The following is a 27696-nucleotide window of genomic DNA, read 5'->3' on the forward strand; positions in this document are numbered from 1 at the left end:
TCAAACTATTCAGAACAATCGAAGAAGAGGGAATCCTCCCAAATTCTTTCTATGAAGCCAGCATCACCTTAATCCCTAAGCCAGAGAAAGATGCAGCACTGAAAGAAAATTACAGACCAATATCCCTGATGAACATAGATGCAAAAATCCTCAATAAAATTCTGGCCAATAGAATACAACAACACATCAGGAAAATCATCCACCCAGACCAAGTGGGATTCATCCCTGGTATGCAGGGATGGTTCAACATTCGCAAATCAATCAATGTGATTCACCACATTAACAGACTGCAGAAGAAAAACCATATGATTATCTCAATTGATGCAGAGAAAGCATTTGATAAAATTCAACACCCTTTCATGATGAAAACTCTAAGCAAATTGGGTATAGAAGGAACATTCCTCAATATAATCAAAGCAATTTATAAAAAACCCACAGCCAGCATCCTATTGAATGGGGAAAAGTTGGAAGCATTTCCACTGAAATCTGGCACCAGGCAGGGATGCCCACTCTCACCACTGCTATTTAACATAGTTCTGGAAGTTTTAGCCAGAGCCATCAGACAAGAAAAAGAAATCAAAGGAATACAAATCAAGAAGGAAGAAGTCAAACTATCCCTCTTTGCAGACGATATGATTCTGTACTTAGAGGATCCAAAGAACTCTACTAAGAGACTATTGGAACTCATAGAGGAGTTTGGCAAAGTGGCAGGATATAAAATCAATGCACAAAAATCAACAGCCTTTGTATACACAAGTAATGCCATGACTGAGAAAGAACTGCTAAGATCAATCCCATTCACAATAGCTACAAAAACAATCAAATACCTTGGAATAAACTTAACCAAGGACGTTAAAGATCTCTACGATGAAAATTACAAAACCTTAAAGAAAGAAATAGAAGAGGATACCAAAAAATGGAAAAATCTTCCATGCTCATGGATTGGAAGAATCAACATCATCAAAATGTCCATTCTCCCAAAAGCAATTTATAGATTCAATGCAATCCCAATCAAGATACCAAAGACATTCTTCGCAGATCTAGAAAAAATGATGCTGAAATTCATATGGAGGCACAAGAGACCTCGAATAGCTAAAGCAATCTTGTACAACAAAAACAAAGCCGGAGGCATCACAATACCAGATTTCAGGACATACTACAGGGCAGTTGTAATCAAAACAGCATGGTACTGGTACAGAAACAGATGGATAGACCAATGGAACAGAATTGAAACACCAGAAATCAATCCAAACATCTACAGCCAACTTATATTTGATCAAGGATCTAAAACTAATTCCTGGAGCAAGGACAGTCTATTCAATAAATGGTGCTGGGAAAACTGGATTTCCACGTGCAGAAGCATGAAGCAAGACCCCTACCTTACACCTTACACAAAAATCCACTCAACGTGGATTAAAGACCTAAATCTACGTCCTGACACCATTAAGTTATTAGAGAACATTGGAGAAACCCTTCAAGATATTGGCACAGGCAAAGAATTTCTGGAAAAGACCCGGGAGGCACAGACAGTCAAAGCCAAAATCAACTATTGGGATTGCATCAAATTGAGAAGTTTCTGTACTGCAAAAGAAACAGTCAGGAGAGTGAAGAGACAACCGACAGAATGGGAAAAAATATTTGCAAACTATGCAACAGATAAAGGGTTAATAACCAGAATCTACAAAGAGATCAAGAGACTCCACAAAAACAAAACCAACAACCCACTTAAGAGATGGGCCAAGGACTTCAATAGACATTTTTCAAAAGAGGAAATCCAAATGGCCAACAGGCACATGAAAAAATGTTCAAGGTCACTAGCAATCAGGGAAATGCAAATCAAAAGCACAATGAGGTTTCACCTCACCCCGGTTAGAATGGCTCACATACAGAAATCTACCAACAACAGATGCTGGCGAGGATGTGGGGAAAAAGGGACACTAACCCACTGTTGGTGGGAATGCAAACTGGTCAAGCCACTATGGAAATCAGTCTGGAGATTCCTCAGAAACCTGAATATAACCCTACCGTTCGACCCAGCCATCCCACTCCTTGGAATTTACCCAAAGGAGTTTAAATTGATAAAGAAAAAAGCGGTCTGCACCCTAATGTTTATTGCAGCACAATTCACAATAGCCAAGACCTGGAACCAACCTAAATGCCCATCAATGGTAGACTGGATAAAGAAATTATGGGATATGTATTCTTTAGAATACTATACCGCAGTAAGAAACAACGAAATCCAGTCATTTGCAACAAAATGGAGGAATCTGGAACACATCATGCTGAGTGAAGTAAGCCAGTCCCAAAGGGACAAATACCATATGTTCTCCCTGATCGGTGATAACTGACTGAACACCAAAAAGGAAACCTCCTGAAGTGAAATGGACACTATGAGAAATGGTGACTTGATCAGCATAGCCCTGACTGCTAATGGACAACTTAATACATTATCCCTCATAGTATTTTTTTTTTGTCTGTTCTACTTAATATGACTGGTTTAATTCTGTAATTATCACACAGTTATTCTTAAGTGTTGAAAATTAACTGAAATGTGATCCCTGTTAAACATAAGAGTGGGAATAAGAGAGGGAAGAGATGTATAATTTGGGGCATGCTCGGGCTGACTTGCCCCAATTGGTAGAGTTGGAAACATACTAGGGGATTCCAATTCAATCCCATCAAGGTGGCATGTGCCAATGCCATCTCACTATTCCAAGTGATCAATTTCAGTTCACAATTGATCATAATGAAAGGACTAAGAGTCAAAGGGAGCACATAAACAAGTCTAGTATCTGCTAACACTAACCGATAGAATAAATAAAGGGGAGAGTGATCCAACATGGGAAGTGAGATACTCAGCAGACTCATAGAATGGCGGATGTCCTAAATAGCACTCTGGCCTCAGAATCAGCCCTAAAGGCACTCGGATCTGGCTGAAAAGCCCATGAGAGTATTTCAGGCATGGAAAGCCAAGACACTCTGGCAAAAAGATCTCTGTGAGTGAGATCCCAGTGGAAAGAACAGGTCTTCAAAGAGGGAGGTGCCTTTCTCTGAAGGGAGGAGAGAACCTCCACTTTGACTATGACCTTGTCTAAACAAGATAAGAGTCGGAGAACTCAAGGGGCTTCCATAGCCTTGGAAACTCATGACTGGTGCATAGGGAGATTACTGATGCCATAAACAGGAGTGTCAATTTGTAAAGTCAACAACAGGAGTCACTGTGCACTTACTCCTCATGTAGGATCTCTGTCCTTAATGTGCTGTACACTGAGGCTTAATGCTATAACGAGTACTCAAACAGTATATTTCACTTTGTGTTTCTATGGGGGTGCAAACGATTGAAATCTTTACTTAATGTACACTAAACTGATCTTCTGTTAAAAAAAAAAAAAAAAAAAGAAACTATCAATTCCCAACTTGACTCTCACTGGGATTAAACATGACAATAGGTCTGACCTGATTTCATCATCATTTAAAAAAAAAAATCATCTATTATTTTTCACTTTATGTTTCTGTGTGGGAGCAAACTGTTGAAATCCTTACTTAATGTATACTAAGCTGATCTTCTGTATATTAAGATAATCGAAAATGAATCTTGATGTGAATGGAAGGGGAGAGGGAGTGGGAAAGGGGAGGGTGGTGGGTGGGAGGGACGGTATGGGGGGGAAAGCCATTGTAATCCATGAGACGTACTTTGGAAATTTATATTCATTAAATAAAAGATTAAAAAAAAAAAAAAAAAAAAAAAAAAAAAAAAATAAAATGCATGGGGATTTTGCAACCTCGGTCACTGGGAGCCCAGCCAGAACTCGCCGGCACCCTGTGTCTTCCCGGAAGCTGTTTCTGAAAGATGTGTATTTTAGAACAACGGCAGTGGGACCACATGCACACACCTGCTTTCCAATTTTAACTCCATATCTCATGCCTCCTTTCCCTGCCTTTTCCAAGCCAGTGGCCCTCTGTTCAGAGGTTACATTGAAGCTTCGAACCCTGGCAGTCAATTGGTGATGGAAACCCGAGGCAGAGAAGCTCAAGGTTAGAAAGGGGAGAGAGGGAGAAGTGAAGAGAAGGGGGAGAGGGTGGAGGGGCAGCAGGAGGAAGGAAGAGGGGGACAGAAAGAAAAGGAGGAGACAGACTCAGTGGCTCCCACAACCAGAAGCCTAGGAGCGACACAGAGCTTCAGGATTGGCTGAGCCTAGGGCCAGAAGTAAGATAATTTGAATTCTTTCACTTCTGTAGCTGCAAACAGGGAACCCTTGAGAATATTTCTTTTTAAAGATTTATTTGTTTATTTGGGAGAGAGAGAGAGAGAAACAGAGAGAGAAACAGAGAGACAGGGGTCTTCCATCGGCTGCAATGGCCACAGCTGGGCTGATCCAAAGCCAGGAGCCAGGAGCTTCTTCCGGGTCTCCCATGAGGGTGCAGGGGCCCAAGGACTTGGGCCATCCTCTACTGCTTTCCCAGGCCATAGCAGACAGCTGGATGGTAAGTGAAGCAGCCGGGACTCGAACTGGCAGCCATATGGGATGTTGGCACTGCAGGTGGAGGCTTTACCCCCTATGCTACAGCACTGGCCCCTACACCCTGGGCAATCTTAGTGCACATGCGCTCAGCTTGGCAACCTCAGCAGGTGGGGGATGGAGGACTTCTCTTTTTGCTGTGCGCGCGCACCAATTCAGATGGGATCCTGTTGGATCCAGATTGGGTCACGTCCCCTTGGCTGAGCAGGTAGTTCTGTGATTGACAACCTGAGACATCAAATAATTCAGGGGTGGGGGTGGGGTGTTCCTCCAAAGAAACTGGGATGGCAAAAGCCACTAGAGGCAAAAGGCACACGACGGAATATTGGGAAAAAAACATGCCCCGTTGTCCACTCCTCTCTGGACAGTGTCCCAGGGGCAGCCCTTCCCTTTAAGAGACCAAGTCTGTTTTTCTGGAGCCCAGTTTTGACCAATCGGATGCCCCGAAAGGGAGGGTGTGCCTCGCCTTGGCCTCCACGGGCCTTGGGCACGCTGCCTCTCCCCGTCCTCCGAGGCTTCTGCCACGTGTGCTTGCAGCCAGCTTGCTGGAATATGCCACGCGCCACACGTGGAGCAGCGCCAGGCCAGCCCAGCTGTCCCGGCGGCGGCCGCAGACACGCGGGAGAGGCCTGCCAAGATCAGCCAAGCCACGGCCGGCCCCCAGCTGCCCACGGGCACGCGAGGAAAGCCCCGCAGAGCCCGGCCCGGCGCTGCAGGGTGGCCCTCGGAGGCTCGGAAACACACCCGTGCGATAACACACCACGGCGCCTCCTTCCCGCGCCCACCCCGCAGCCAGACCCGAGTTCCAGCGCCCGCCCTAGCCCCCACCCGCGGAGAGGATGAACGTGGGAGTCCGTGATGGAGCCAAGGGCGCCCGGGCCAGGTGCCAAAAGCAGCACCATCGCGGGGCCGCGGGATATCCTGCCCGGCCCCGGCGAGGCGGGGCCGACGGCGCGGAGACTCCCGGGGCGGGTCCGCGCCAGCTCGCCGAACTCGCGGTTTTCGGGCTCGGAGGCGCGCGCGCGCGGGGGGACGCGCTCCGAGGGCGCGCTCCAGGACGGCGGCGGTGGCGGCGGCGCGCGGGGCCGCCGTGGCGGGAGAAGCGCTTCCGGTGGAGGCGGCGCGGCGCGGAGCGGAGCAGGAGCTGCGAGCGGCGCGGGCGGCGGCCCCCCGGGGGAAGCGGTGAGTCGCGGGCCGTGGGCGCGGCCCGAGTGGGTGGAACACGCGCGGGGAGGCCGCCGGGGGCGCGCGGGCTCGGGCTCGGGCCGCGCGCCTAGGCTAGCCAGTTTCGAGGAGACACCCCCCCCAGGCTCAGAGGTCGGCAGCCGCCTTTGGGGGCCAGGGATGCCCCAGGGGCTGGGGTTGGGGGAGGAGGAGTCCCTGCCCCTTGCGGGGGTCCCTGGCAGCGCCCCGCCTCCGGCATGCCGGCGACCCCCGAGCCCGGCGGCGGAGCGGGTCTCCCCCGCGCTGGGAGGGGGCTCGGCTCTCCACGCGCCGCGCACCCTGCCGCGCCGTCCCCGGCGGCGCCGTGACGACACCCGCGCGCGGATACCCAAGATGGCTGCCGCGGGGACGGCCGCCGAGCGCGCGCGCTCAGCCTCAGGTGGCCTGGCGACCCCGGACCCCGGCGCTTGGCCTGTGGTCCTGGCGCAGAGCAGGCGAGACTCAGCGGGCAGAGAAGAGCCCCCTGGACCCCCGGCCCTGAGGCTGCGAATCCCACAAGGAAGACATGGGCACGTGCGTCAGCTTGGAGCAGTAGTGCTGGGACCGGGTGGACCACGAATTTCCTGATGTCCCACGTGCCACCGGCCTGAGACCTTCCCAGAATGACGGCAGCCGCCGTAACTGCCAGCTGTGTTTGGGGTGTTCTGGATCCTTTTGCAGTTAAGCTCCTGCAACCCAGCTAGGTACTGTGGAAACGTGGGGCTCAGAGAGGTGGAGGAACCTGCACAAGGTCACACAGCTGCCTCTTTGTAGAGCAAGGCCACGGGTCTTGAACCTTGAGCCTTACCTCGGAGAGCCGCATACCTCGGAGAGCCGCATTCCTTTAACCGCCCCCTGCTGCGTGCAAGCCCTTGGTTGCATCACCTGGTTGACTCCTGTGAGTCTCCTGTGTTTGCACTGCTCAGCCCCTTTCTCTCCTTGACCACAGAGTGCAGGCAGCTACCCTCCGCCCCGACCCTCTCTTGTCATTCTCTCTACTTTTCTCGATTCCTTTTTTTTGTTTAAAAAAGATTTATTTGAGAGGCAGAGAGAGAGAGAGAGAGGTCTTCCATCTGCTGGTTCACTCTCCAAATGGCCACAATGGCTAGAGCTGCACCGACCCAAAGCCAGGAGCTTCTTCCAGGTCTCCCACGTGGGTGCAGGGGCCTAAGGACTTGGGTCATCCTCTACTGCTTTCCCAGGTCACAGCAGAGAGCTGGATCAGAAGAGGAGCAGATGGGACTTGAACCGGCTCCCATATGGGATGCCGGCACTGCAGGCGGCGACTTTACCCGCTACGCCATTCCTAATCTTGCTTCGGCCTCACCTTCTAGGTCTGGCTTGGGTGCCTCTGGAGGCTCTGTTCTCCATCCAGCCCTGGGTGCCGGAGCTGCTTCGGCGTTCCAGGCACTGTGACAGGTGCAGGAAGGAAGGGATGGGAATACATGTGGACGAATGGAGCCTTTGGCCAGAAGCTGGACCTGCAGCAGGTCCCGTCTCCTGGGCGCCTCAGGTGTCTCGGGAAGGCAGTGGGAGTTGGCGAGGAGGGCCTGTAACGCTGTTCCCAGTGTATAATCAGGGGTAGAGTGGGTGTGCGGACTGCTAGGGCGTGTGCGTGTTCCCAGGAGGGGCAGTATCTGTGGATGTAGTTGTTAGGAATGTGCTCCACGGAGTGGCTGTGATTCAGGATCAGTAAAATTTTGAGAATGATTTTTTTTAAATGATTTCTTTGAAAGGCAGAGCTACAGAGAGAGAGAGAGAGGTAGAGACGAGAGGTCTTCCATCCACTGGGCAGGGAAGCCAACGTTGTGGTGTAGCAGGTTAAGCTGCCGCATACAGTGCCAGCATCCCGTATGGGTACAGGTTCGAGTCCCAGCTGCTCTGCTGGGCTCCCTGCTAATGCACCTGGGAAAGCAGTGGAAGGTGGCCCTGCACCCATGTGGAAGACCCGAACGGAGTTCCAGGCCCCTGCCTATGGCCCGACTCAGCCCTGGCCATTGCAGCCATTTGGGGTGTGAACCAGAAGAAAGATCTCTCTTTCTCTTCCCCAACCCATAACTCTGCCTTTCAAATAAATTAATAAATCTTTAAAAAAATATTTGGGGCCAGTGCTGTGGCATAGAGATAGAGCTGCTGCCTGCAATACCAGCATCCCATGTGGGTTCTGGTTCGTGTCCTGGCTGCTCCACTTCCAATCCAGCTCCCTGCTAATGCACCTGGGAAAGCAGTAGAAGATGGTCCAAGTGCTTGAGCCCTTGCACCCGTGTGGGAGACCAGGAAGAAACTCCTGGCTCCTGGCTGCAGCCTGGCCCTGTCCCAGCCACTGCAGTCATTTGAGGAGTGAAGCAGCAGATGGAAGACCTCTCTCTGTAAGTCTGACTTTGAAATAAATAAATAAAAATATATAAAGAGGAAAAAAAAGATAGGGCAGATGTTTGGCCTTGTGGCTAACCCAGAACTCCTGGGTTGGATACCCAGTTTTGGCTCCTGACTCTGATTTCCTGCTAGGGCACCCCCTGGGAGACTTCCCGCCACCATGGGGGAGACCTGGGTTGGGTTCCTGGTTTCTGGCTCCAGCCCCAGACGGGTCTCATTGTGAACCTTGAGGGGAGAGGACCAGCAGCTGGAAGCACCTGTGTGCGCTCGCTCGCTCTCTCTCTCTCTTTTTCTCTTGCTCTCTCTGCCTCCCAAATAAAAAAGTTTTTCAAGCGGTTGTTGTCTAGAAAGTAAAAAGTCATTAGGTTGTAATTCATATCAAACCTATTCTTAATTGCACGGAGTTCAAGGTTAAACATTTTCATAGACTTTGCTCTAGGAGATCTGTGACTTCAGTGAATGATAAAAAACATTCAACTGAATATGTCCAAACTATTATAATTTGCTGGTGTTTTATTGGCTGATACGAGCATATCAAGTAATCTTGACCCATCCTAAGCCGTTGCTTAAGAAACCGTGGAGGTCTGAATAGGAACAGTGATTGCATTGTCAGCTGGTGATGTGGGGGGGAGTGGGGACTTTGCCAGGCCCCGTGTCTCCTGCTGCACCATCCCGGGACAGCGAAGCGCTTGCACAGCCATTGGCGAGTGGAAATGCCCCTTTGAAGGAATCCAGTTCTTCACCCTGGATTCCGCTCTCTGACCCTGCTCTCTCTGCGGTCGTGCCCGGAGCTCGCTGCCCAGTGGGACTGCCCCCAGTGGGTCAGGAGCATGGTGCAGAATCAGGCAGCACCGCCCCTCCCAGCAGTGTCATCTTGGGCACCGGGCACAGCGCTGTTCTCTGAGTAACTCCACAGACGCGGGGAACTGTGATGGAGGTGGGGCCCATGGAGCCCGGGCAGTGGGCAGTGGGCAGTGATGACCCAGGCGGGCTGCTTCACAGAACTGGCCAGAACTTAGCACTTGCACAATGCAGTAGATGGAACCCACAGCGAGTTTTCCAGTTTCGTAACTCACCTGTCACTGTTAATCTTCAGCCAGGGTTGAAGGCCCTGGGTTAGTAAGGCATATTCACTGCCGACTTGTCTTCTGTGAGAATCTGGAAAGTTCCCTCCCACCACCCTCTCCCTCTGTCCCCGAACCAGTCAAGCATTTTCTCAAAAAGCAGCCAAAAGTTGGAACGAAAGTTTGTCTTGGAGAATAATTCTCCTCTTAAGACATTTCTGATCCTCTTCCTTGGCCAGGCTCCGTCCCCCGGGGAGGCCAGCCGGAGGGGACAGGGCTTCCGCTCCTGGAGCCCTGGTTGTCAGTAAGGACCCCACTGACACACAGGAGAGCCAGGCCCGTGCTGCTTGGCGCTCCAAGGCCGGTTTTACCAAACGCGGGAGCTAGTACGAGGCAGGCAGGCCAGCAGTCTTAGTCGGGGGTGGGGAGAGCAGACCCTGCCTTCTGCCTCAAGTGCTCTCCTCAGTGTACAAGTGCTGCCACAAGCCCCAGCAGCACTTGAGGCTTGACCGGTAGGACAAGGAGGCAGCCTCCTCTGTGTCCCCCAGCACAAGAAGGCGGCTCCAGCCGTCACAAACCCTGCAGTGGCTGGCACCCAACCCTGGGGACTGAAGATGCACTCCCCAGGAAGCCCCCATCTGCTCCAGAGTCGCACCCGTGCCTCCACCGACTGCCGCCACGAGCCCACCTGGCGCTCATAGACACTGCCGACCCTGGTTCACGCCGAAGGAACCACTTACACGTCTACACTCACCTGGGACCGAGGCGACAAGCTGAGCGAAAGCCTGCCTTCCACCTTCCCAACAAACCCTATTCCTGAGCGGAGCGGGGTGCTGGGGGAGGCTGAGGAGGGTATCAGATGCAGTCGGTTGTCAGGACACCCAAAGTCACGTCTGGGAAGCAGCCGGAGCCTGGTTGGACAGTGGTCCTTGCGATCGGAAGTTGGGCTCTTCACCCGCGGGTGCTCTGAAGTTCCCGGTCAGGTGGCCGAGGCTCTGGCAGCTGCAGATTCCTTCCTTGTCTGAGCCGTCTCCGTGCAGATTTGGAAGCCAGCACTACTCATCTGTTGAGTTAAAAGTGGGTCTGGTCAGTCAAGGTCAGCAGTCAGCTAGGTTAGGTAGAACGGGAAAAGAGAACAGACAGTGTGTTCACACCGTGATGGGCACACTGCCCTTGTTTCATGCTTCCCGTGGTTCCTGCTAATGCACACCGTGGAAGGCATCAGGTGCTGAGCCCCTGCCGCCCGTGTGGAGTTCCAGGCTCCTGGCTATTATGGGTATTGTGGGAGGGAACCAGTGGATCAGAGATAACCTCTCTCCCGCTTTCTCTCATAAACAAATAAAATCCTTTTTTTAGAGATTGATTTACTTTTTATTTGAAAGGAAGAGTTAGAGAGAGAAGGAGAGACAGAAAGGTCTTCTGCCTGCTGGTTCACTCCCCAAATGGCCACAATGGCCAGAGCTGGGCCAGGCAGAAGTCAGCACCCAAATGGGGTATCAGTGTTGCAGGTGGCAGCTTAACCCGCTATACCACAGCACCAGCCCCAAATAAACAGTCTTTAAAGGTTTATAAAGGCCTCTGTCCACAGCTGTCTGCTCTTGGCTCTGTTGTATTGATGAGGCTCAGAGTTGTAAAGGGACGTGTCTGTCCAGTGACATCCCAGACAGAGGAGGACTCGGATCCAGGATGTATTTGTTTATGGCCAGGTCCCCCTTCCACACGGGGTGGGGGTGGGGGTGGGGACGGTGCTCAGGAGAACCGGCTACAGGCAGGGAGCCTCCCGCTGCAGGAACCAGCCCCCAGCCTGGAGGCATCCACATTGATACAGTCCCAGCGAGAGGGTAGGAGTTTTCTCTCAACTGGCAGGTCATTCGGTTTTTATTTTTTTAATTTTTATATTCTTTCCAACATATTATTTCTTACCTTACCAGGGGATATATTGGGCACACTTATTAATAAAAAGAGAAAGAGTTCCTTATTTGAAAGGCAGAGAGACAGAGATGGAGAGACAGAGAGAGATCTTCCACCTACTGGTTCACTCCCCAGGTGGCAGCAATGGCTGGGGTAGGCCGGCCTGATGCCAGGAACCTGGAACTCCACTCCCACGTGGGTGCCAGGGTCCAAGCACTGGAGTTATCTGCTGCTGCTTTCCCAGACACATGAGCAGGGGCTGGATGGGAAGTGGAGCAGCTGGGACTCAAGACAACACTGTGATTTCATATGCCAGCATTGTCAACAGTGGCTTAACCCGCAGCGATCCATGCCCTCCGTTCTGGTACACTTCTTAAAAGTCTTGTTCAAGGGCCGGCACTGTGGTGTAGCAGGTAAAGCCGCCATCCACAGCACCAGCATCCCATATAGGCACCGGATTGATGGAGCGGCCCAGCTGGTTCCGGAAGCTTCTTTGGATGCTGCCTAAGGAGCCGACTGTCCAGCCGCTGGGCCGTGGGCATGATGGGAGGTGCTCCTGGGCCACCCAGGGGTGGTCCTTTGCCCTTGCAGAGCTTTGACTCTGCTCCTGGGCAGGGGGTGCAACCTAGAAGCAAGGCAGAATCCTTTGTGAGGGAGGATTGTGATAGAACTTTTTACATATTTATTTATTTGAAAGGCAGAGGAACAGAGAGGGAGAAACAGAGGGAGAGAGATGTTCCATCCACTGATTCACTCCCCAAATAACAGCTGGGACTGGGCCCCGGAGTCAGGAACTCCATCCGAGTCTCCCATGTGGGTGGCAGGAGCCCAAGCACTTGGGCTGTCTTTGGCATCTTTCCCAGGAGCATTAGCGGGGAGCTGGGTCAGAAGTGGAGCAATCAGGACTCTAACGTGCTCTGATAGGAGCTGCTGGTGTTGCAAGCTGTGGCCTAACCTGCTGTGCCGCAGTGCAGGCCCCAGGGGTGGTTTTCAGTAGTAACGTCTTAGCCTCTTCAGGGAAGTGATGTCAGCCAGACACAGATGTTTTTAAAGTCCCACTTTCTCTCTCCTACCAGAAAGGAATGTTAATACCTTAAAACCCAACTCTTTTTTTTTTTTTTTTTTTTTAAGATTTAGTTTATTTGAAAGGCAGAGTTAACAGAGAGGCAGAGAAGAGAGAGGTCTTCCATCCTGTGGTTCACTCCCCCAGTGGCCACAATGGCCAGAGCTGGGCTGATCCAAAGCCAGGAGCTTCTTCCAGGTCTCCCACGCAAGTGCAGGGGCCCAAGGACTTGGGCCATCTTCCACTGCTTTCCCAGGCCATAGCAGAGAGCTGGATCAGAAGTGGAGCAGCCAGGACTGGAACCGGTGCCCATATGGGATGCCAGCCCTGCAGGCAGCGGCTTTACCTGCTACACCACAGTGCCGGCCCCCCAGCTCTGTCTTTAAAATTCATCACAGGCACATCCCCAGGTCATAATTAGCACCTCCGTTGGCCGAGCCTTGGGAAGCTTCACCCCAGCTCCGTCAGTCTGCGTGGAGCCCTCCTGTCGCCAGCCGTCTCCTTCACATGCCACCATTGTGATGTGGAGTGGGGCAGCCCCCTGCCCTTCCCACACCCCCATCCCACACCCTGGGGGGTTGTGGGCCCCCTGGCTCTGGCTGCTGAGCTCCTGCAGCCTCTGATGGAAGAGCTCCGCCTCATCCCGCTCCTCTGCCAGCCCCACTGAGCATCTGAAGTGTCACCGCAGGGCTTCTCTGGGTGCTGTGTGCCTGCCCCGGCGTTGGGTGCAGAGGAAGGAGCTCCCATGATCAGGTCGGAGGGGTCTGCTTCAGCTGTTGCAAAGCTGGTGACCTCGCACGTGCTCCAGAAACCTCCTGTTCTTGGCTGTCCTATATGGTCTGTCTGGGGGCTCTGGGAGTTTTCATCGGCGATTGCAAGGTGGCCACCTCTTGGTCTCTGAAGGAAGAGGCTGTCTTTGGAACCATGGGTGGCTTCCTGACCATTCCTGCTGTCCCCAGCGTCATCGTGACACTGAGACACAGTGGTTCGCTCTGCGCTGACACACACAAACTCCAGTTAGAAGAAGGCTCCGCTGTAGTCTCGTCACCGCCTGTTTTCAGGGCCCTTGAGTTTGTCTCTCTAGGGGCTGGCATCATGGCGCACTGGGCCGTGCTGCCATCCCATATTAGACTGCAACCCCCGGCTGCTCCGCTTCTGAGCCAGCGCCCTGCCAGTGGCCTGGGAGGCGGCAGATGATGGCCCAAGTGCCAAGGCCCCTGCCACGTACATGGAAGACAGGGATGGAGTTCCTGGCTCCTGTCTGGCCTGGCACAGGCCTGGCTGTGGCCACCATTTAGGGAGTAAACCAGAGGATGGAAGAGCTCTTTCTCCCTCTTTCTGCCTTTCAAATAAGTAAACAAATCTTTATATATAAAGAAGAGCATCTCTCTAAAAGGATGTCTTGTCTTTTCCAGTTTTCAACCACTGGGGCAAATCCAGGCAGCAACAGACCGCAGGGAAGCCACCTCCATCCCGTTCCCCCGCCACCCGCGGGTCCAGTGTGCCGGTGGACAGCCACAGCGCTTCTCCGCCGCACGCTGCCAGGGGCCCAACACCATCGCCGGCCTGAGTGGCCAGGAGTGGCCCCCGGGGATCCCCGTGTAGCCGCCAAGGCTGTGGTCCCCTGGATTGAATCCTGGCACAAAGCGGAGTTGCCCCCGGCACTGTCGGAGAGGGGGTTCCCAGCCCCTCACACCCTAATCCAAAGCCCAGAGAGAGCTGCAGCCCTGTGCCTGTTCCCCGGGCTCATTAATTTTAATGCGGAGTAGGAAAAAAGTTAACAGTAGGTTTAAAGCAGGGGGAAGGGTGGGTATTTGGCCAAGGGTTTAAGCGGCCTGGTAAGATGCCTGGGTTCCACACCCGAGTGCCTGGGTTCGAGTTCAGACTGCACAGGCACCCAGGAAAACCCCACCCTCGGAGGCAGCAGTGACAGCTCACGGGACTGGGTCCCCACCATGCCCATGGGAGACGGATTGAGCTGCTGGTGCCTGGCTCCTGGCTCCTGGCTCCAGCCGTGGCCCGGCCCAGCCATCTGGGAAGTGAACCAGCAGCACGTGGGAGCTCTATCTCTGTCTCTTCCTCCCAAGTGAAACAAGAAAGCAAGGCTCCCGGTGATAAGTTGGCCAATGCATTTGGAGCAGAGAAAGTGAAACTGTGCTGTGCTGAAGGTGGAAGTTCACGGCGAAAAGGGCTTGTCTGATTGAAGCAGAGGATCATGGTTAATAATTAAAACCTTATCTGGTCTGAGAGCAGCTGTTTTGTGAGAATGCTAGTGTGGGATTCCTTATCAGTCTCTGTTTTTGTTTTTGTTTTTGTTTTTTTCTTATTTTTTTCTTCTGAGAGCAGAGGGGACACAGGTATGGAGTCTAGTTGGTATTTCCCATGCCAGTATGATGAACATAAACTTGAAATCTATTTTTTAAATATTTATTTATTTATTTGAAAGGCAGTTACAGAGGCAGAGAGAGAGAGAGAGAGAGAGGGAGGGAGGAAAGGAGGGATGGCTCCCATCCGCTGGTTCACTCCCCAATTGGCTGCAACAGTGGAGCTGGGCCGATGTGAAGCCAGGAGCTTCTTGCCAGTCTCCCACGTGGGCACAGGGGCCCAAGGACTTGAGCCATCTTCCATTGCCTTCCCAGGCCATAGCAGGGAGCTGGATCGGAAGTGGAGCAGCCGGGACTCGAACTGGCACCCATATGGGATGCCGGTACTGCAGGCAGCAGCCTTACCAGCTAAGCCACACGGTGGGCCCCACTTGAAATCTGTTATAAGGGGCAGGCAGGGAACAGTGCTGCATTCCCTTCCTGTTGCTACTGCAAGAAATTGCTGCACAATGGGTAGGTGACAACAACACAGATTTAGCTTGGTACGGCTCTGGAAGTCGGCTTCTAGGATGGGTGGCCGCCCCTCGAGGCTTCAGGGGAGAGTGCCCGTGAGCTCTGTGCTACTACAAGGAGGTCAGGAGGGAGCCCTCTGACAGACAGAAAAGCCCTGCTTAGCTCACAGCTTTGGAGATTCCAAGAACAAGCAGCCCCTTTGGTCTGAGCTCTGATGACGGCCATGGTGACAGATCAGCGTGGGAGTGTGGGGGGGCGGGGCTTACATTGCCAAACAGGAAGTCTGAGCCTTCATCCCCCCCAGCCCCTCCCAGCGGTTCCCCCACCTTCCTTAGTGCCACCCCGGGGACCTAGCCTTTAGTCCTGGGCCTTTGGGAGAGCCCACACTGGAGCACACTCATTCCCTGCTTTCTCCAGCCTCTGGGCCTCAGGCCTCAGCATCCTGCACCCTCCTGGCAGCCTCACCTCTGGCCATCGCCCCCTGCTTGCTCTATAAGTATGTAGAAATCGATGCATCTATTTTTAAAAAGATTTTTCTTTGAGAGGAAAAGAGAGAGCTTCCATGTGCTGATGCCCTCCTAAATGGCTGCAGCAGTCGGGCATGGGACAGGCCGGAGCCAGGAGCTCCCTCCTGGTCTCCCACCAATTTCCGCCATCTTCCGCTGCCTTCCCGGGGGTGTCAGGCAGCTGCATCGTAAGTGGAGCCGCAGGACTCACACTGACACTGTGCTGTGAGAAGCCAGCATCGCAGGCAGCGGCCTGACCCCTGTGCCACACGCAGGCCCCTCCCTTCCTCTCACGGGGACCCTTGTTGCGTCAGCGCCTCCAGGGGACGAGAGAGCCTCTGCTTTTCAGGACCCTTAATCACCACAGAGGCCTTTTCCCATGCCACGTCACACGTTCGGATTCTGAGCATTAGGGTGCGGGCATCCCAGGGGGTCACTTTTCTGCTCGCCCGCACAAGGCCCCCCGTAGCCCTCCTGGTCAGAGCCAGGCTGCCCTGCTGGGTTGATCAGGGCTGGCCGTGAGTGACATCGAAGACTTGAACTCTCCTCTTCTGTTGCTTGTGCACAGTGTGTGTGAAACCCCCGGCTGTGAGAACTGAACCTACGCTGGCACTGGCGCGTAGTAGGAGCTGGCGCATAGTAGGAGCTCACACTCTTGGGCAGCTGTCTAGCCCAATTCGTTGTATGTGTTAGAAACCCCCAAAACACTGGGGTTCCATGCCCCGGCTCTCCCCTTGCCTTTGGTGAGGCCTCCATGGCCTCCTGGCTCACTGGCGCTGCACCCATTAGGTTGCTGCAGTGCGGAACTGCACAGGACGGTGGGCGAGTTCTCACCTGTAGGGAAGATGCACCTCAAAGGAAATGCACCTCATGTCTCTGCAGACACTGACTGACAGCCTAATTTAAAAATAATCATTACAGGCTGGTATTGTGGTGTAGCGAGTAAAGCCAGCACCTGTGACATGGGCATCCCATATGGGCACTGCTTCGTGTCCCAGCTGCTCCACTTCTGATCCAGCTCTCTGCTATGGCCTGGGAAAGCAGTAGAAGATGGCCCAAGTCCTTGGGCCCCTGCACCTGCTTGGGAGACCCGGCAGAAGCTCCTGGCTCCTGGCTTTGGCCTGGCTCAGCCCTTGCTGCTGTGGCCATCTGGGGAGTAAACCAGCAAATAGAAAATCTCTCTCTCTCACTCTCACTCTGGCTTTCAAATAGATAAATCTTTAAACTGGTAAGAATAATAATGATTAGCTAAAGAGTAGTGAGTAGGAAGAGTGCCCTGGAGTCCAGGCTCACTCTGGATTCTCCAGACTTTGTTGTCCCACGGGCACCAGCCCCGCCCCCACTCTGGCCCTGGCCTTCAGCTTCCTCAGCTCGTCACGTGACGAGCACGTTGGTGGGTGAGTCTAAGGTCCCCTCCAGCTCGTGTGCAATATCACTGTATTTTTCAAGTAACCATATATTAACATAATAATATCGGCAGCGACGTGCCATATTGGAGCTAGTTGGTTCTTGAGAACTAGAAATCTATGAAAGCTACTTTTTTTTTTTTTTTTTTTTTTTTGACAGGCAGAGTGGACAGTGAGAGAGAGAGACAGAGAGAAAGGTCTTCCTTTGCCGTTGGTTCACCCTCCAATGGCCGCCGCGGCCGGCGCACCGCGCTGATCCGATGGCAGGAGCCAGGAGCCAGGTGCTTTTCCTGGTCTCCCATGGGGTGCAGGGCCCAAGCACCTGGGCCATCCTCCACTGCACTCCCGGGCCACAGCAGAGGGCTGGCCTGGAAGAGGGGCAACCGGGACAGAATCCGGCGCCCCGACCGGGACTAGAACCTGGTGTGCCGGCGCCGCTAGGCGGAGGATTAGCCTAGTGAGCCGCGGCGCCGGCCTTGAAAGCTACATTTTTAAAAGATTTATTTATTTAGGGGCCGGTGCTGTGGCTCTTCCTGTAGTGCCGGCATCTCCTATGCGTGCTGGTTCAAGTCCTGGCTGCTTCACTTCCAATCTAGCTCTCTGCTGATGGCCTAGGAAAGCAGTGGAAGATGGCTTAAGTCCTTGGGCCCCTGCACCCTTGTGGGAGACCTGGAAGAAGCTCCTGGCTTCGGAAAGGCCCAGCTCCACCCATTGTGGCCATTTGGGGATTAAACCAGCGGAGGGAAGACCTTTCTCTGTCTCTCCCTCTCTCTGTTGCTCTACCACTCAAATAAATAACTAAATCTTTTTCTTTTACTTATTAAAAAAAATGTATTGGGGGCCGGCGCCACGGCTCAATAAGCTAATCCTCCACCTAGCAGCGCCGGCACACCGGGTTCTAGTCCCGGTCAGGGCGCCGGATTCTGTCCCGGTTGCCCCTCTTCCAGGCCAGCTCTCTGCTATGGCCCGGGAATGCAGTGGAGGATGGCCCAAGTCCTTGGGCCCTGCACCCCATGGGAGACCAGGAGAAGCACCTGGCTCCTGCCATCGGATCAGCGTGGTGCACCGGCCGCAGCGCACTGGCCACGGTGACCATTGGAGGGTGAACCAATGGCAAAGGAAGACCTTTCTGTCTGTCTGTCTCTCTCTCACTGTCCACTCTGCCTGTAAAAAAAAAAAAAAAAAAAAATGCTCCACTTCCAATCCAGCTTTCTGCTGTGGCCTGCGAAAGCAGTAGAAGATGGCCCAAGTGCTTGGGTCCCTGCACCCATGTAGGAAGACCTGGAAGAAGCTCCTGGCTCCTGGCTTCGGATTGGTGCAGTTCCAGCCGTCGCAGCCAATTGGGGATGGAAGACCTCTCTCTCTCTCTCTCTTTCTCTAACTCTGACTTTCAAATAAATAAATAAACCTTTAAAAATTTATTTATTAATTTGCAAGGGTTATAGAGAGGGAGAAACAGTGCAATTTTCCACCTGCTGGTTCACACCGTAAGTGGCTGCAACAGCCGAGACTGAGTCAGGCCAAAGCCAGAAGCCAGGAGCTTTATCTGGGTCTTCTACATGGGTGGCAGGGACCCAAGCACTTGGGCCATCTTCTGCCACTTTTGCCAGGCACCCAGGCAGGGAGCTGGATGGGAAGTGAAGCAGCCAGGACTCAAACCAGCACCCATATGGAATGCCACGTCGCAGGCAGCAGCTTTACCACAATGCCAGCCCCTGAAAGCTACATTTGAACTTTTGTTTTGACTATTTATCTTCAACATAAAGGAGAAATAGTGATAGAATTATAGTTAAAGTGGAAGAAAGATTACCTGACGCTCAGTTTTCTGATAAAACAGGCATCTGACATCCCGTGGGGAATACCGCAGGCTGCTCTGGCCTAGGGAAGGCACCAGCAGGGAGAAGAAGAGGCAGGGCAGGGCAGGGCTCACGGTGGTACAGCCGTAGCCAGGGCCGTGGAGCCCAGGTCAACACCCAGGAATCCCACCGGGTCTGAATCTCCAGCAAGGGGGTGTGGTAGGTCCTCGTCACCATCTCAATCCCCGCGGTGGGCTGTAGGAAGGAGTGGATGTGCTTGGCTTACAGATTTCGAAGTTCAGAGGCTGAGATCAGGCCCTGGGGATGGCGCTCCTGCTGGCAGCGTCTGAGCTGTGCAGTGTCCCAGGCAAGAGGGAGCACGTGTGGAAGAAGCAGGGCGAGCGGCTGGGCCCCGTGGAGGCTTTTACAGCAGCCCTCTCGAGAGAGCCACTCTCCCAGGGCACACCTCGGTGATGTCAGGACCTCCACCGGACCTATCCCCTAGGCACTGGCACTGGATCAAACGTCCACCCTCTTGCAAAGGAGGAAACAGATTCTCTCCCCAAATGTCCACAGCAGCCAGGCTGAAGCCCGGAGCTTCTTCAGGGTCTCCCACGTGGGTGCAGGGGCACAAGCACTTGGGCCATCCTCTGCTGCTTTCCCAGGCCATTAGTAGGGAGCTGGATCACAGCGGAGCAGCCAGGACTCGAACCGGCGCAGGTGGCAGCTTAACACCAGCCTGGCGCTATCAGTTTGTGCATGAGTTCGAGAGCCGTGTCCTGTTCATGCCAGAGCAGGGGTAACATCTGTCTGTCCGCCAGGTTCCATGGTTTCAGAACCACTGGTCAGCGCGCGCAGCTTCGCAGGAACAAGCAGGTCCCCAGGGAGGGACCTCTGTGGTTTGTGCAGTCTCTTCCTGCTGCTGCCACCGTGGCTTAGAAGGCACAGAACTTGCCATGTCAACTCTCCGAGCAGCGTTGCGGGGGCCTTCCCACAACGGCCCCTGTTTTCAGCACGCACAAAGGGAAGGAACCAAGTTACCAAGCAGTTCTTCTCTGGCCAGTCAGCTTCCAATGAACTGTTACACTGACCTGCCCTGCCTTCCTGGACGCTGGGTTCTCCCGATTTTCCACCCACTGGTCACGCCTCTCCCCTCCTTGCCGAGCTTCCAGCGTGTCCTGACGCCTGCACGTTGGGGACCTCGGAGCCTGCTCCGTGTACACGGCTGCCCTGGTGCTCTCGGCCCGTCTTTAACCGCGGTCTCTGCACTGACAGTTCCCAAGGCATCTCCCTGGGCTAGCCTGCTCCCTGGCACCACACACTTGTATTCGGCTGCCGCCTGCACATCTCCTGCAGGGTGTGTCTTAGGCGTCTCAAACTCCCAGCCTGAACTTCCTATATTTTCCCCTGAGATGTGCGGCTCCTCCTTCTGTTCTGATCCAAACCCTCAGCGGTTAAACCTTTTTTTTGTCTCATATCCCACACCCAAGCTCTCAGGAAGTCTCGTTGACCCCAACACAACACGTGGAACCACAGTGCTTCTCAACACCTGCCCCTGCCACCCCAGCCGAGCCGTCAGCTCCCACTTGGATTTCAGCTGCACCCTCCCAGGTGCGCTCTGCCTCCATTCTTACTCCCCATGGGCGGGCCTCCAGCAGCAGCGAGAGGCCTCCTGTTGAATCATCATCAGATCGTTTTTTAAAAATAGTTATTTATTTGAAAGGTTGAGTTAAAGAGAGAGAGAGGAGGGACAGAGAGCAATCCTCCATCTACTGGTTCCCTCCCCAAATGGCCACAACAGCCAGGGCTGGGCCAGGCCAAAGCCAGGAGCCTCTTCCGGGTCTCCCACACGGGTGCAGGGGCCCAAGGACTTGGGAATCTTCTACTGCTTTCCCAGGCCATAGCAGAGAGCTGGATCAGAAGTGGAACAGCTGGGACTGGAAATGGAATCCCTCTGGGATGCTGGCACTGCAGGCCACTGCGCCGGCTGTGTCAGGAGTTGGGGGTGTCGTTCTTCTTGTCTTGATTTCAGGCAGCAAAGTTTCTGATGTCTGTGACTGTAAGCAAAGTGTCTCAGACGAGAAAGCAGCAGTCACTGAAATGTTGTGACGTCTTATAGCTGCCCTGTGGCCTCGGGAGAGACACGCCTTTCCGTTACCTCTGCAGCTGACATCCCGTGCAGGGGAGCCCCAGCTTTCTCAACCGCAGGCCTGACTTTCACTCTCGCTGCCCCGCTGTTCTACCTGCACTGCCTGCCCCACGTCTGTGGGCCCAGCAGGGTCAGTTTTGATCCTGTGGTCAGTGATACCTACGAGAGTACTTCTAGAAGTTCATGGAAAATGCATGTTATGGGGGCCGGCACTGTGGCGCAGTGGGTTAAAGCCCTGGCCTGAAGCACCGACATCCCATATGGGTGCCAGTTCGAGTCCCAGCTGCTCCACTTCTGATCCAGCTCTCTGCTCTGGCCTGAGAAGCAGTAGAAGATGGCCCAAGTCCTTGGGTCCCTGCACCCATGTGGGAGACCCGGAAGAAGCTCCTGGCTCCTGGCTTTGGATCGGCGCAGCTCCAGCCATTGTGGCTAATTGGGGAGTGAACCATCAGATGAAAAACCTCTCTCTGTGTAACTCTGACTTTCAAATAAATAAATCTTAAAAAAAAAAAAAAAAGAAAGAAAATGCATGTTATGAAAAAGCTGGATTTCAAAACTTTTTGCAGTAATTTATCTTTGAATTCCGTTTTTCCACAAACTTTTTGAAGTACCGCCATAGCAATTAGAGATTTTGATAAAGTGCAGATTAAGAGTGCCTAGCATTGCATCTGATGTCTTCACAGACCTAAACGCTTGTAAAGCGTTTTTAAAAAAAAAGCTGGAGCTTGCGCCATGGCTCACTTGGTTAATCCTCCGCCTGCAGCGCTGGCATCCCATATGGGCGCCCGGTTCTAGTCCTGGTTGTTCCTCTTCCAGTCCAGCTCTCTGCTGTGGCCCGGGAGGGCAGTGGAGAATGGCCAAAGTGCTTGGGCCCCTGCACCTGCATGGGAGACCAGGAAGAGGCACCTGGCTCCTGGCTTCGGATTGGCACAGCACCAGCCGTGGCAGCCATTTGGGGAGTGAACAAACGAAAGGGAGACCTTTCTGTCTCTGTCTCTCTCACTGTCTGTAACTCTACCTGTCCAAAGGAGGAAAAAAAAAAAAACTAACAAGTGACCTGGAAAAGAAAGTATGATTACTATAATTAGAACTGATATTAGAAATCTAATATTACAGTATATCAGCTTCACAGCTTGTATAGACTTTGGATGCTAACATCTGCTGATATCCTAATATCTAGTCTAAGAAAAATCGTCTGATCGGACACAGATACATTGTTTGTAATGGTGAAAAATTGAAAGCCATATAAATATCAAAGGTGTTAGTATATATTTAGTGCCATAGGGGGTACTCACGAAATAAATTAAAAAAAAAAAATCAGTGTGGGTGTTGTGGTGCAGCAAGTTCACCCACCTTTTGGGATGCCTGGGTTTGAATCCCAGCTGCTCATGCTTCCAATCCGACCGCAGCTTCTTGCTGGTACACCTGGGAGGCGGTGGATGATGGGGGCTGGTTTCTGCCACCCGTCAGAGACCCCAGAGGAGCTCTTGGATCCTGGCTTCCGCCTGGTCTAATCCTGGCTATAATGGGCATTTGGGGGAGTGAACCAGTAGATGGAAGAGACCTGCCCCTGTCCATTGGCCTTGCAAATAAACCAAATCTGTTTGAAAATCGGGTGTGAAATAAGAGTGCTGGGGCACGCATGTGGCCTACAGATCCAGACTTCCCGGATGCCTGGATTCACTCCCAGCTCTGCCTCTGGCTCCAGCCTCCTGCTCAGGTGGATGCTGGTGGCAGCAGTAATGGCTCACACAGCTGGGCTCCTGCATATCACCTTATCTTATAAATTATATGATCATATGTGTAGAAATGTCTCCAAGGAAATGTGCCAAACCTTAACTGATTTTTTCAAGTGGCTGGGTTTTTTTTATTCTTTATTTCCTTTATAATAAGAGTATATTTTTCCGAATACTGTGATAAACATATATTACAGTAATATGACGCAGCCCTAAAATAAGCATGTGTCACTTAAAAGGAGGAAGTTTAATTACCACTGGGGAAAAATGCTGGTTTTTAGGAAGGAAATAGACATTGTGTGAGGGAAACTGGGTGTTCCAGTGTTACTCGTATTCACAGGCCATCAGAGTAGGCTGAAGAACATAATTTTAGTTTTTGGTTGGCAGTGTCTGTGCTGAACAAGGCTCAGTGAGTCTGGGGGTTTGTAATGGTGCAATCTGGGGGCATTCCAGCCTTTTTCGTGGCATCAAGGAGGGGATGCCCAGCTGCCTGTGGCCGCTTCAGCCAGCACCAGGCCTCCTACCCGCGGGCCCTGTGACCACCCGCGGGCCCTGTGACCACCCGCGCTCTCGGAACACCCTCCACTCCCTGTTCCTCCCAGACCGCGAAGGTTTCAGGGTTCCGACACGCAAAGAATGCTGAAATACGCGGACGTCTGAGGGAAAACAGGTGGGAAATTACGCAAGTTTGATGTAGATCCGCAGAGACCTAGGAAAGAGTTAGCACTGGGTTCAGACTGCCGTTCTGCCGTTGGTTTCCGAGTCGTTTTTTGATCTGTACTTGATGGCTCTGAGCGTGCCGTGGTCCAGTGGACCTCACGTGGCCTTGTCTTTGGACTCTGCAGTGCGAGACGATGTCTGGGGCACTCCCACTCAACATTAACATCCACGAGCCTCGATGGGACCAGAGCACCTTCATTGGTCGGGCCAATCACTTCTTCACCGTCACCGATCCCAGGAACATTCTGCTCACCAACGAACAACTAGAGAACGCAAGAAAAATAGTCCACGATTACAGGTACTGACTGTGTATGTAGATCAGCACGCCTTTACGCCTTCACGTGCTGTTCTGCCAATGTTTTGTTTTGTTTTGTTTGGCAGTGGAACCTTTTTTTACCAAAAAAAATAAAAAAAAAGTTGGAAGACTCGTATCTCCCCATTGCTGACTCTTAAACACGACCATCAGGGGTTCCTCAGAGCCTGAAATGAGACAGTCCTCCCTCCGCTGTGGGTGCCAGTCTGTGGGTCCCCTTTTCTCAACACCCTGCCTCCTCTTCCCCAGCACAACCACCCTGCGTCCACAGCCAGCCTGGCCCATGGTTACCCCTTGCTCTTTTCTATCCCTGGGCAGAAACAGCATCATGCGGGGAGGGGGGAGGGGACAAGTTGTTGAGAATTAGGGGAAAATAGGAGCTTGCCTGGACCCAGGCGCTCAGACAGGAAGCCTGCTGGTGGCGGTAGCTGCAGGCACTAGAGGTGTTGGATGCACTGCCCCTGCCGAGAGAGCAGGTGTGAGGCACTGCTAAGGTAGAGCAGCAGTTGAGCCTTCCTGGCCACCACTTAGCTCTGCACTCAGGAACTCAACCAACCCCGAATCCAGAATACTCAGAAACAGGTGCTTCCATGCTGAACTTGCACGCATTTTCCTGCCTGTCATTACTCCCTGAACAGTGAAACCACTACCTGCATAGCTTTTACGTTGTGCTGATGCCGGGAGCCATCTAGAGGTGATTGAAAGTGCACAGGAAGATGTGCGTGTAGGCCCCACGGCAGCACGGCGCCGTTGCATACCAGGGACTGGAGCAGCCGTGGCTTGTGCTATCCAAGGGGAATCCTGGAGCCAAACCCCAGTGGATACCCAGGGATGGCTGGGCTCTGTGGCCCCAGTCGGCAGGTTTTTTTCTGCAGTAGACCTTAGGAGAAGTCAGCACCACAGAGACTGTAGACCACAAAGGGTCTCTGATTTGTAGTATCCAAGAGCCTTACACAGGTTCTATGCCAATACTCTGCCAGCTTATATAAGGGATTGGGGAAGCCTTGGATTTGGGGATCCTCAGGAGTCCTGGAACGACTCACTCTAGGGTGGCTGCAGTCGGATCTGCAGTGACCTTGTTTCCAAATGAGGTCACATTCAGAGATGCTGGGGTGAACATGAACTTGGGTAGCATAGAAGACTATCTGAGAGATATTTACAGGATACTGCTGGATACAAAAGGTGGTAATACGGCCCCAGATCTGCATGCTGCCATTAAATAAACACACAGCAAATACGTAGCTTCTAGAAGATGCTTTTTCCAAGACTGGTGCAGCCGTGGTGATGAGGGGGCAATGAACGAGTCCGATCGCTCTCAGGGATTTCTGTATTTTCTAAGTTTCCAGCAGTGAACATGGTTGGTTGGTTGGGTTTTTGGATTTATTTTGATAAAGAAGAATAATGACTGGGTACCTAACCCTTTTCTTTCCACTGAAGAATGTTCCTGATCTAGATTTCTCAAACTGTAGGTTTAAAATGAATTAGTTATTCTTGATCACCATAGCTTTTGTCTACATGAGTAAAAACCTTTCAGTTTGCAAAGTTCAAAGGACATTTTTCAATTTTTTTTTCTTGACAGGCAGAATTAGAGAGACAGAGAGAAAGGTCTTCCTTCCATTGGTTCACCCCCCAAATGGCTGCTACAGCCGGCGCACTGCGCCGATCTGAAGCCAAGAGCCAGGTGCTTCCTCCTGGTCTTCCAAGAGGGTGCAGGGCCCAAGCACTTGTCCATCCTCCATCAAAGGACATTTTTCAAGATGCCCTGTAGAACAAAGGCTCTTTCAAGATTGAACACTTTCCCCGTAGACAAGACACTCAGGTTTCTTTGCTTTTTCCAAATTACGAATGATTTGAGAAGAGCAAGCTGGAAATGGCTGTTTTAGGCTCCCACCATCCCTTGTTGAGTTGTCCCTGCCTGGGCGTGGCAGCTGGGTCTGTGCCCCCCCCCCCCCCCCCCCGGCACAGTAGTTTCTGGAAGACGCCGGCTTTAACAAAACAAACTCAAACGCGCAGCTGCTTGCCCCTGAGGCTCTGGGGAGACGCTGGAGATGCACAATCGCATGTGATGTGTTGTTGTTTTCCCAGACAAGGAATTGTTCCTCCAGGTCTCACGGAAAATGAGTTATGGAGAGCGAAGTACGTGTACGACTCGGCGTTTCACCCTGACACCGGGGAGAAGATGGTGCTGATCGGCAGGATGTCGGCCCAGGTGCCCATGAACATGACCATCACGGGCTGCATGATGACATTTTACAGGTGAGCTGGGGACCTCGCCGCAGCATTCGGGCTCCAGTGCACTTGGAAGTGAACAGCCTTACTGAAACATCTCTCCTGGGTACAGGAGATGTTGGCCATGTGTGTTCGTTTGTCTCAGTGCTTCTGCAGCGTGTACATGTATCACAGCATCGCATTGTACCCGTAAGTGTGTTTAAGCAAGAAAAACTTCAATCTTGATCAGATTCAGCTCGAGTTCTTATTTTGTTGTTGCCGTTTGCTTTGTTCTGTTTGTTTCTTTGGAGAAGGGGGAAAGGAGATTAAAAAAGAAGTTTATTTTCTGCCACAAAGATCTTTCCCCAAGTAGGGGTTCATTTTCATTATACATCAGCGTGGACGAACCTTGTCCTGGCGTTTGTGACATTTTGAGTTCAAGGTCAACAGTGCAGTGCGTGTTTTTCTGAAATCCAGTGTATCTGGATGCAGCTGGACACACAGGTGTTTCTGTTCTTGTTCGTGTATGGAAGGTACTGGAACTCTGCCTTTAAGAACAATTTTTTTTTTTTTTTTAAGATTTATCTGTCTATTTGAAAGTCCAAGTTAGAGAGAGAGGGGAGGGAGGGAGGGAGGGAGGGAGAGAGAGAGAGAGAGAGAGAGAAAGTGATCTTCATCTGCTGGTTCGCTCCCCAGGTGACTGCAATGGCCAGAGCTGGGCCAGGCCAAAGCCAGGGACCAGGAGCTTCTTCTAGGTCTCCCACGTGGGTAGCAGAAGCCCAGGCACTAGGGTCATTTTCCCCTGCTTCTCACAGGTCATTAGCAGGGAACTGGATCAGAAGTGGAGCAGCGGGGACACGAATCGGCACCCACATGGGATGCCGGTGTGGTAGGCATCACGTTTTTTAAAAAGCCCCACATCTAACTTGTCTTTGATTTGGTTCTGAGCTAGTCACTAATAAAGCACTCAGCAGTGATGGCCTCAAGCATTTAGATTTCCTGTGAGACTGTGGTTAATTAAGGGGCTATGCCACCAGTAAGGGACTGAGGGAAGGGTTATGAGTCTGGATGTCAGGTTCACAGCAAAGGATCAGTGAGCTGATCCTTTTGCTGCATCTGAATCGAGGGAGGGGATAAGAATTACAGGATTATTGGGGCTGGCGCTGTGGCATAGCAGGTTAAGCCACCGCCTGCAGTGCCAGCATTCCATATGGGCACCGGTTCAAAACCTGGCTGCTCCACTTCCAATCCAGCTCTCTGCTACGGCCTGGGAAAGCAGTAGAAGATGGCCCAAGTCCTTGGGCCCCTGCACCCACATAGGAGACCTAGAGGAAGCTCCTGGCTGCTGGCTTCCGATTGGCTCAGCTCCAGCCGTTGCGGCCATCTGGGAGGTGAACCAGCAGATGGAAGACCTCTCTCTCTATCTCTCTGCCTCTCCTTCTCTTTCTGTGTATCTTTGACTTTCAAATAAATAAATAAATCTTCAAAAAGAATTACAGGAATAATGTTAAATAAACAGTGCACACAGAATTGAGGCATTACTTTTTGTTGTACCCTGTGTATTCTAGTTTAAATATAAAGTGTTTTAGCATAAAATGTCTGAAGAAAAATATATAATGTACTGAACGTTCACTTTGGTTTTCTCTTTTAAATGGGTTATAATTATGCTAAAAACTTTTAAACTTAAAACTAACGTTCAGATGTTGCTACTTTAAAAAGAAACTATTGTTTTGCTTTCAGTTCCATTTTGTGAAACCAGTCTGGTAACTTTACCTTTTCCCTCTGCTAGTAACATCTTTGTTGTCCAAAAGGAAGTTCCTTTTTTCCACGAAATCTTAGACTTAAAAGAAATTGAGGTGGAGAAAGAAAAAAAAGTCTATAGGCAGAT

The 27696-nt window shown here is 52.2% G+C and overlaps 1 protein-coding gene across 8 annotated transcripts in view; it reads left to right on the plus strand.

The window, feature by feature from the left end:
- The first annotated feature begins 5231 nt into the window (after window positions 1-5231).
- SFXN1 (sideroflexin 1) overlaps window positions 5232-27696 on the plus strand; it is a 42605-nt gene continuing 20140 nt past the window's right edge. For 4 of the 8 annotated variants that reach the window (XR_011389441.2, XM_051843629.3, XM_089335083.1 and 1 more), the window contains exons 1-3: window positions 5232-5702; window positions 23413-23585; window positions 25686-25856. Coding sequence is in view for 7 of the 8 variants with exons in the window: in XM_051843629.3 (XP_051699589.3) it covers window positions 5379-5702; window positions 23413-23585; window positions 25686-25856 (668 nt within the window). In the remaining variant the exon portion in view is untranslated. Of the gene's footprint in view, window positions 5703-20172; window positions 20294-23412; window positions 23586-25685; window positions 25857-25879; window positions 26019-27696 lie in introns of those variants that run through there. The other 4 variants (XM_051843630.3, XM_089335084.1, XM_051843627.3 and 1 more) reach the window with 3 other exon arrangements.

This window comes from Oryctolagus cuniculus, chromosome 6 (genome assembly GCF_051225735.1).
Source record: "Oryctolagus cuniculus isolate XC-2025 breed Fujian yellow rabbit chromosome 6, ASM5122573v1, whole genome shotgun sequence".
Lineage (NCBI taxonomy): Eukaryota > Metazoa > Chordata > Mammalia > Lagomorpha > Leporidae > Oryctolagus > Oryctolagus cuniculus.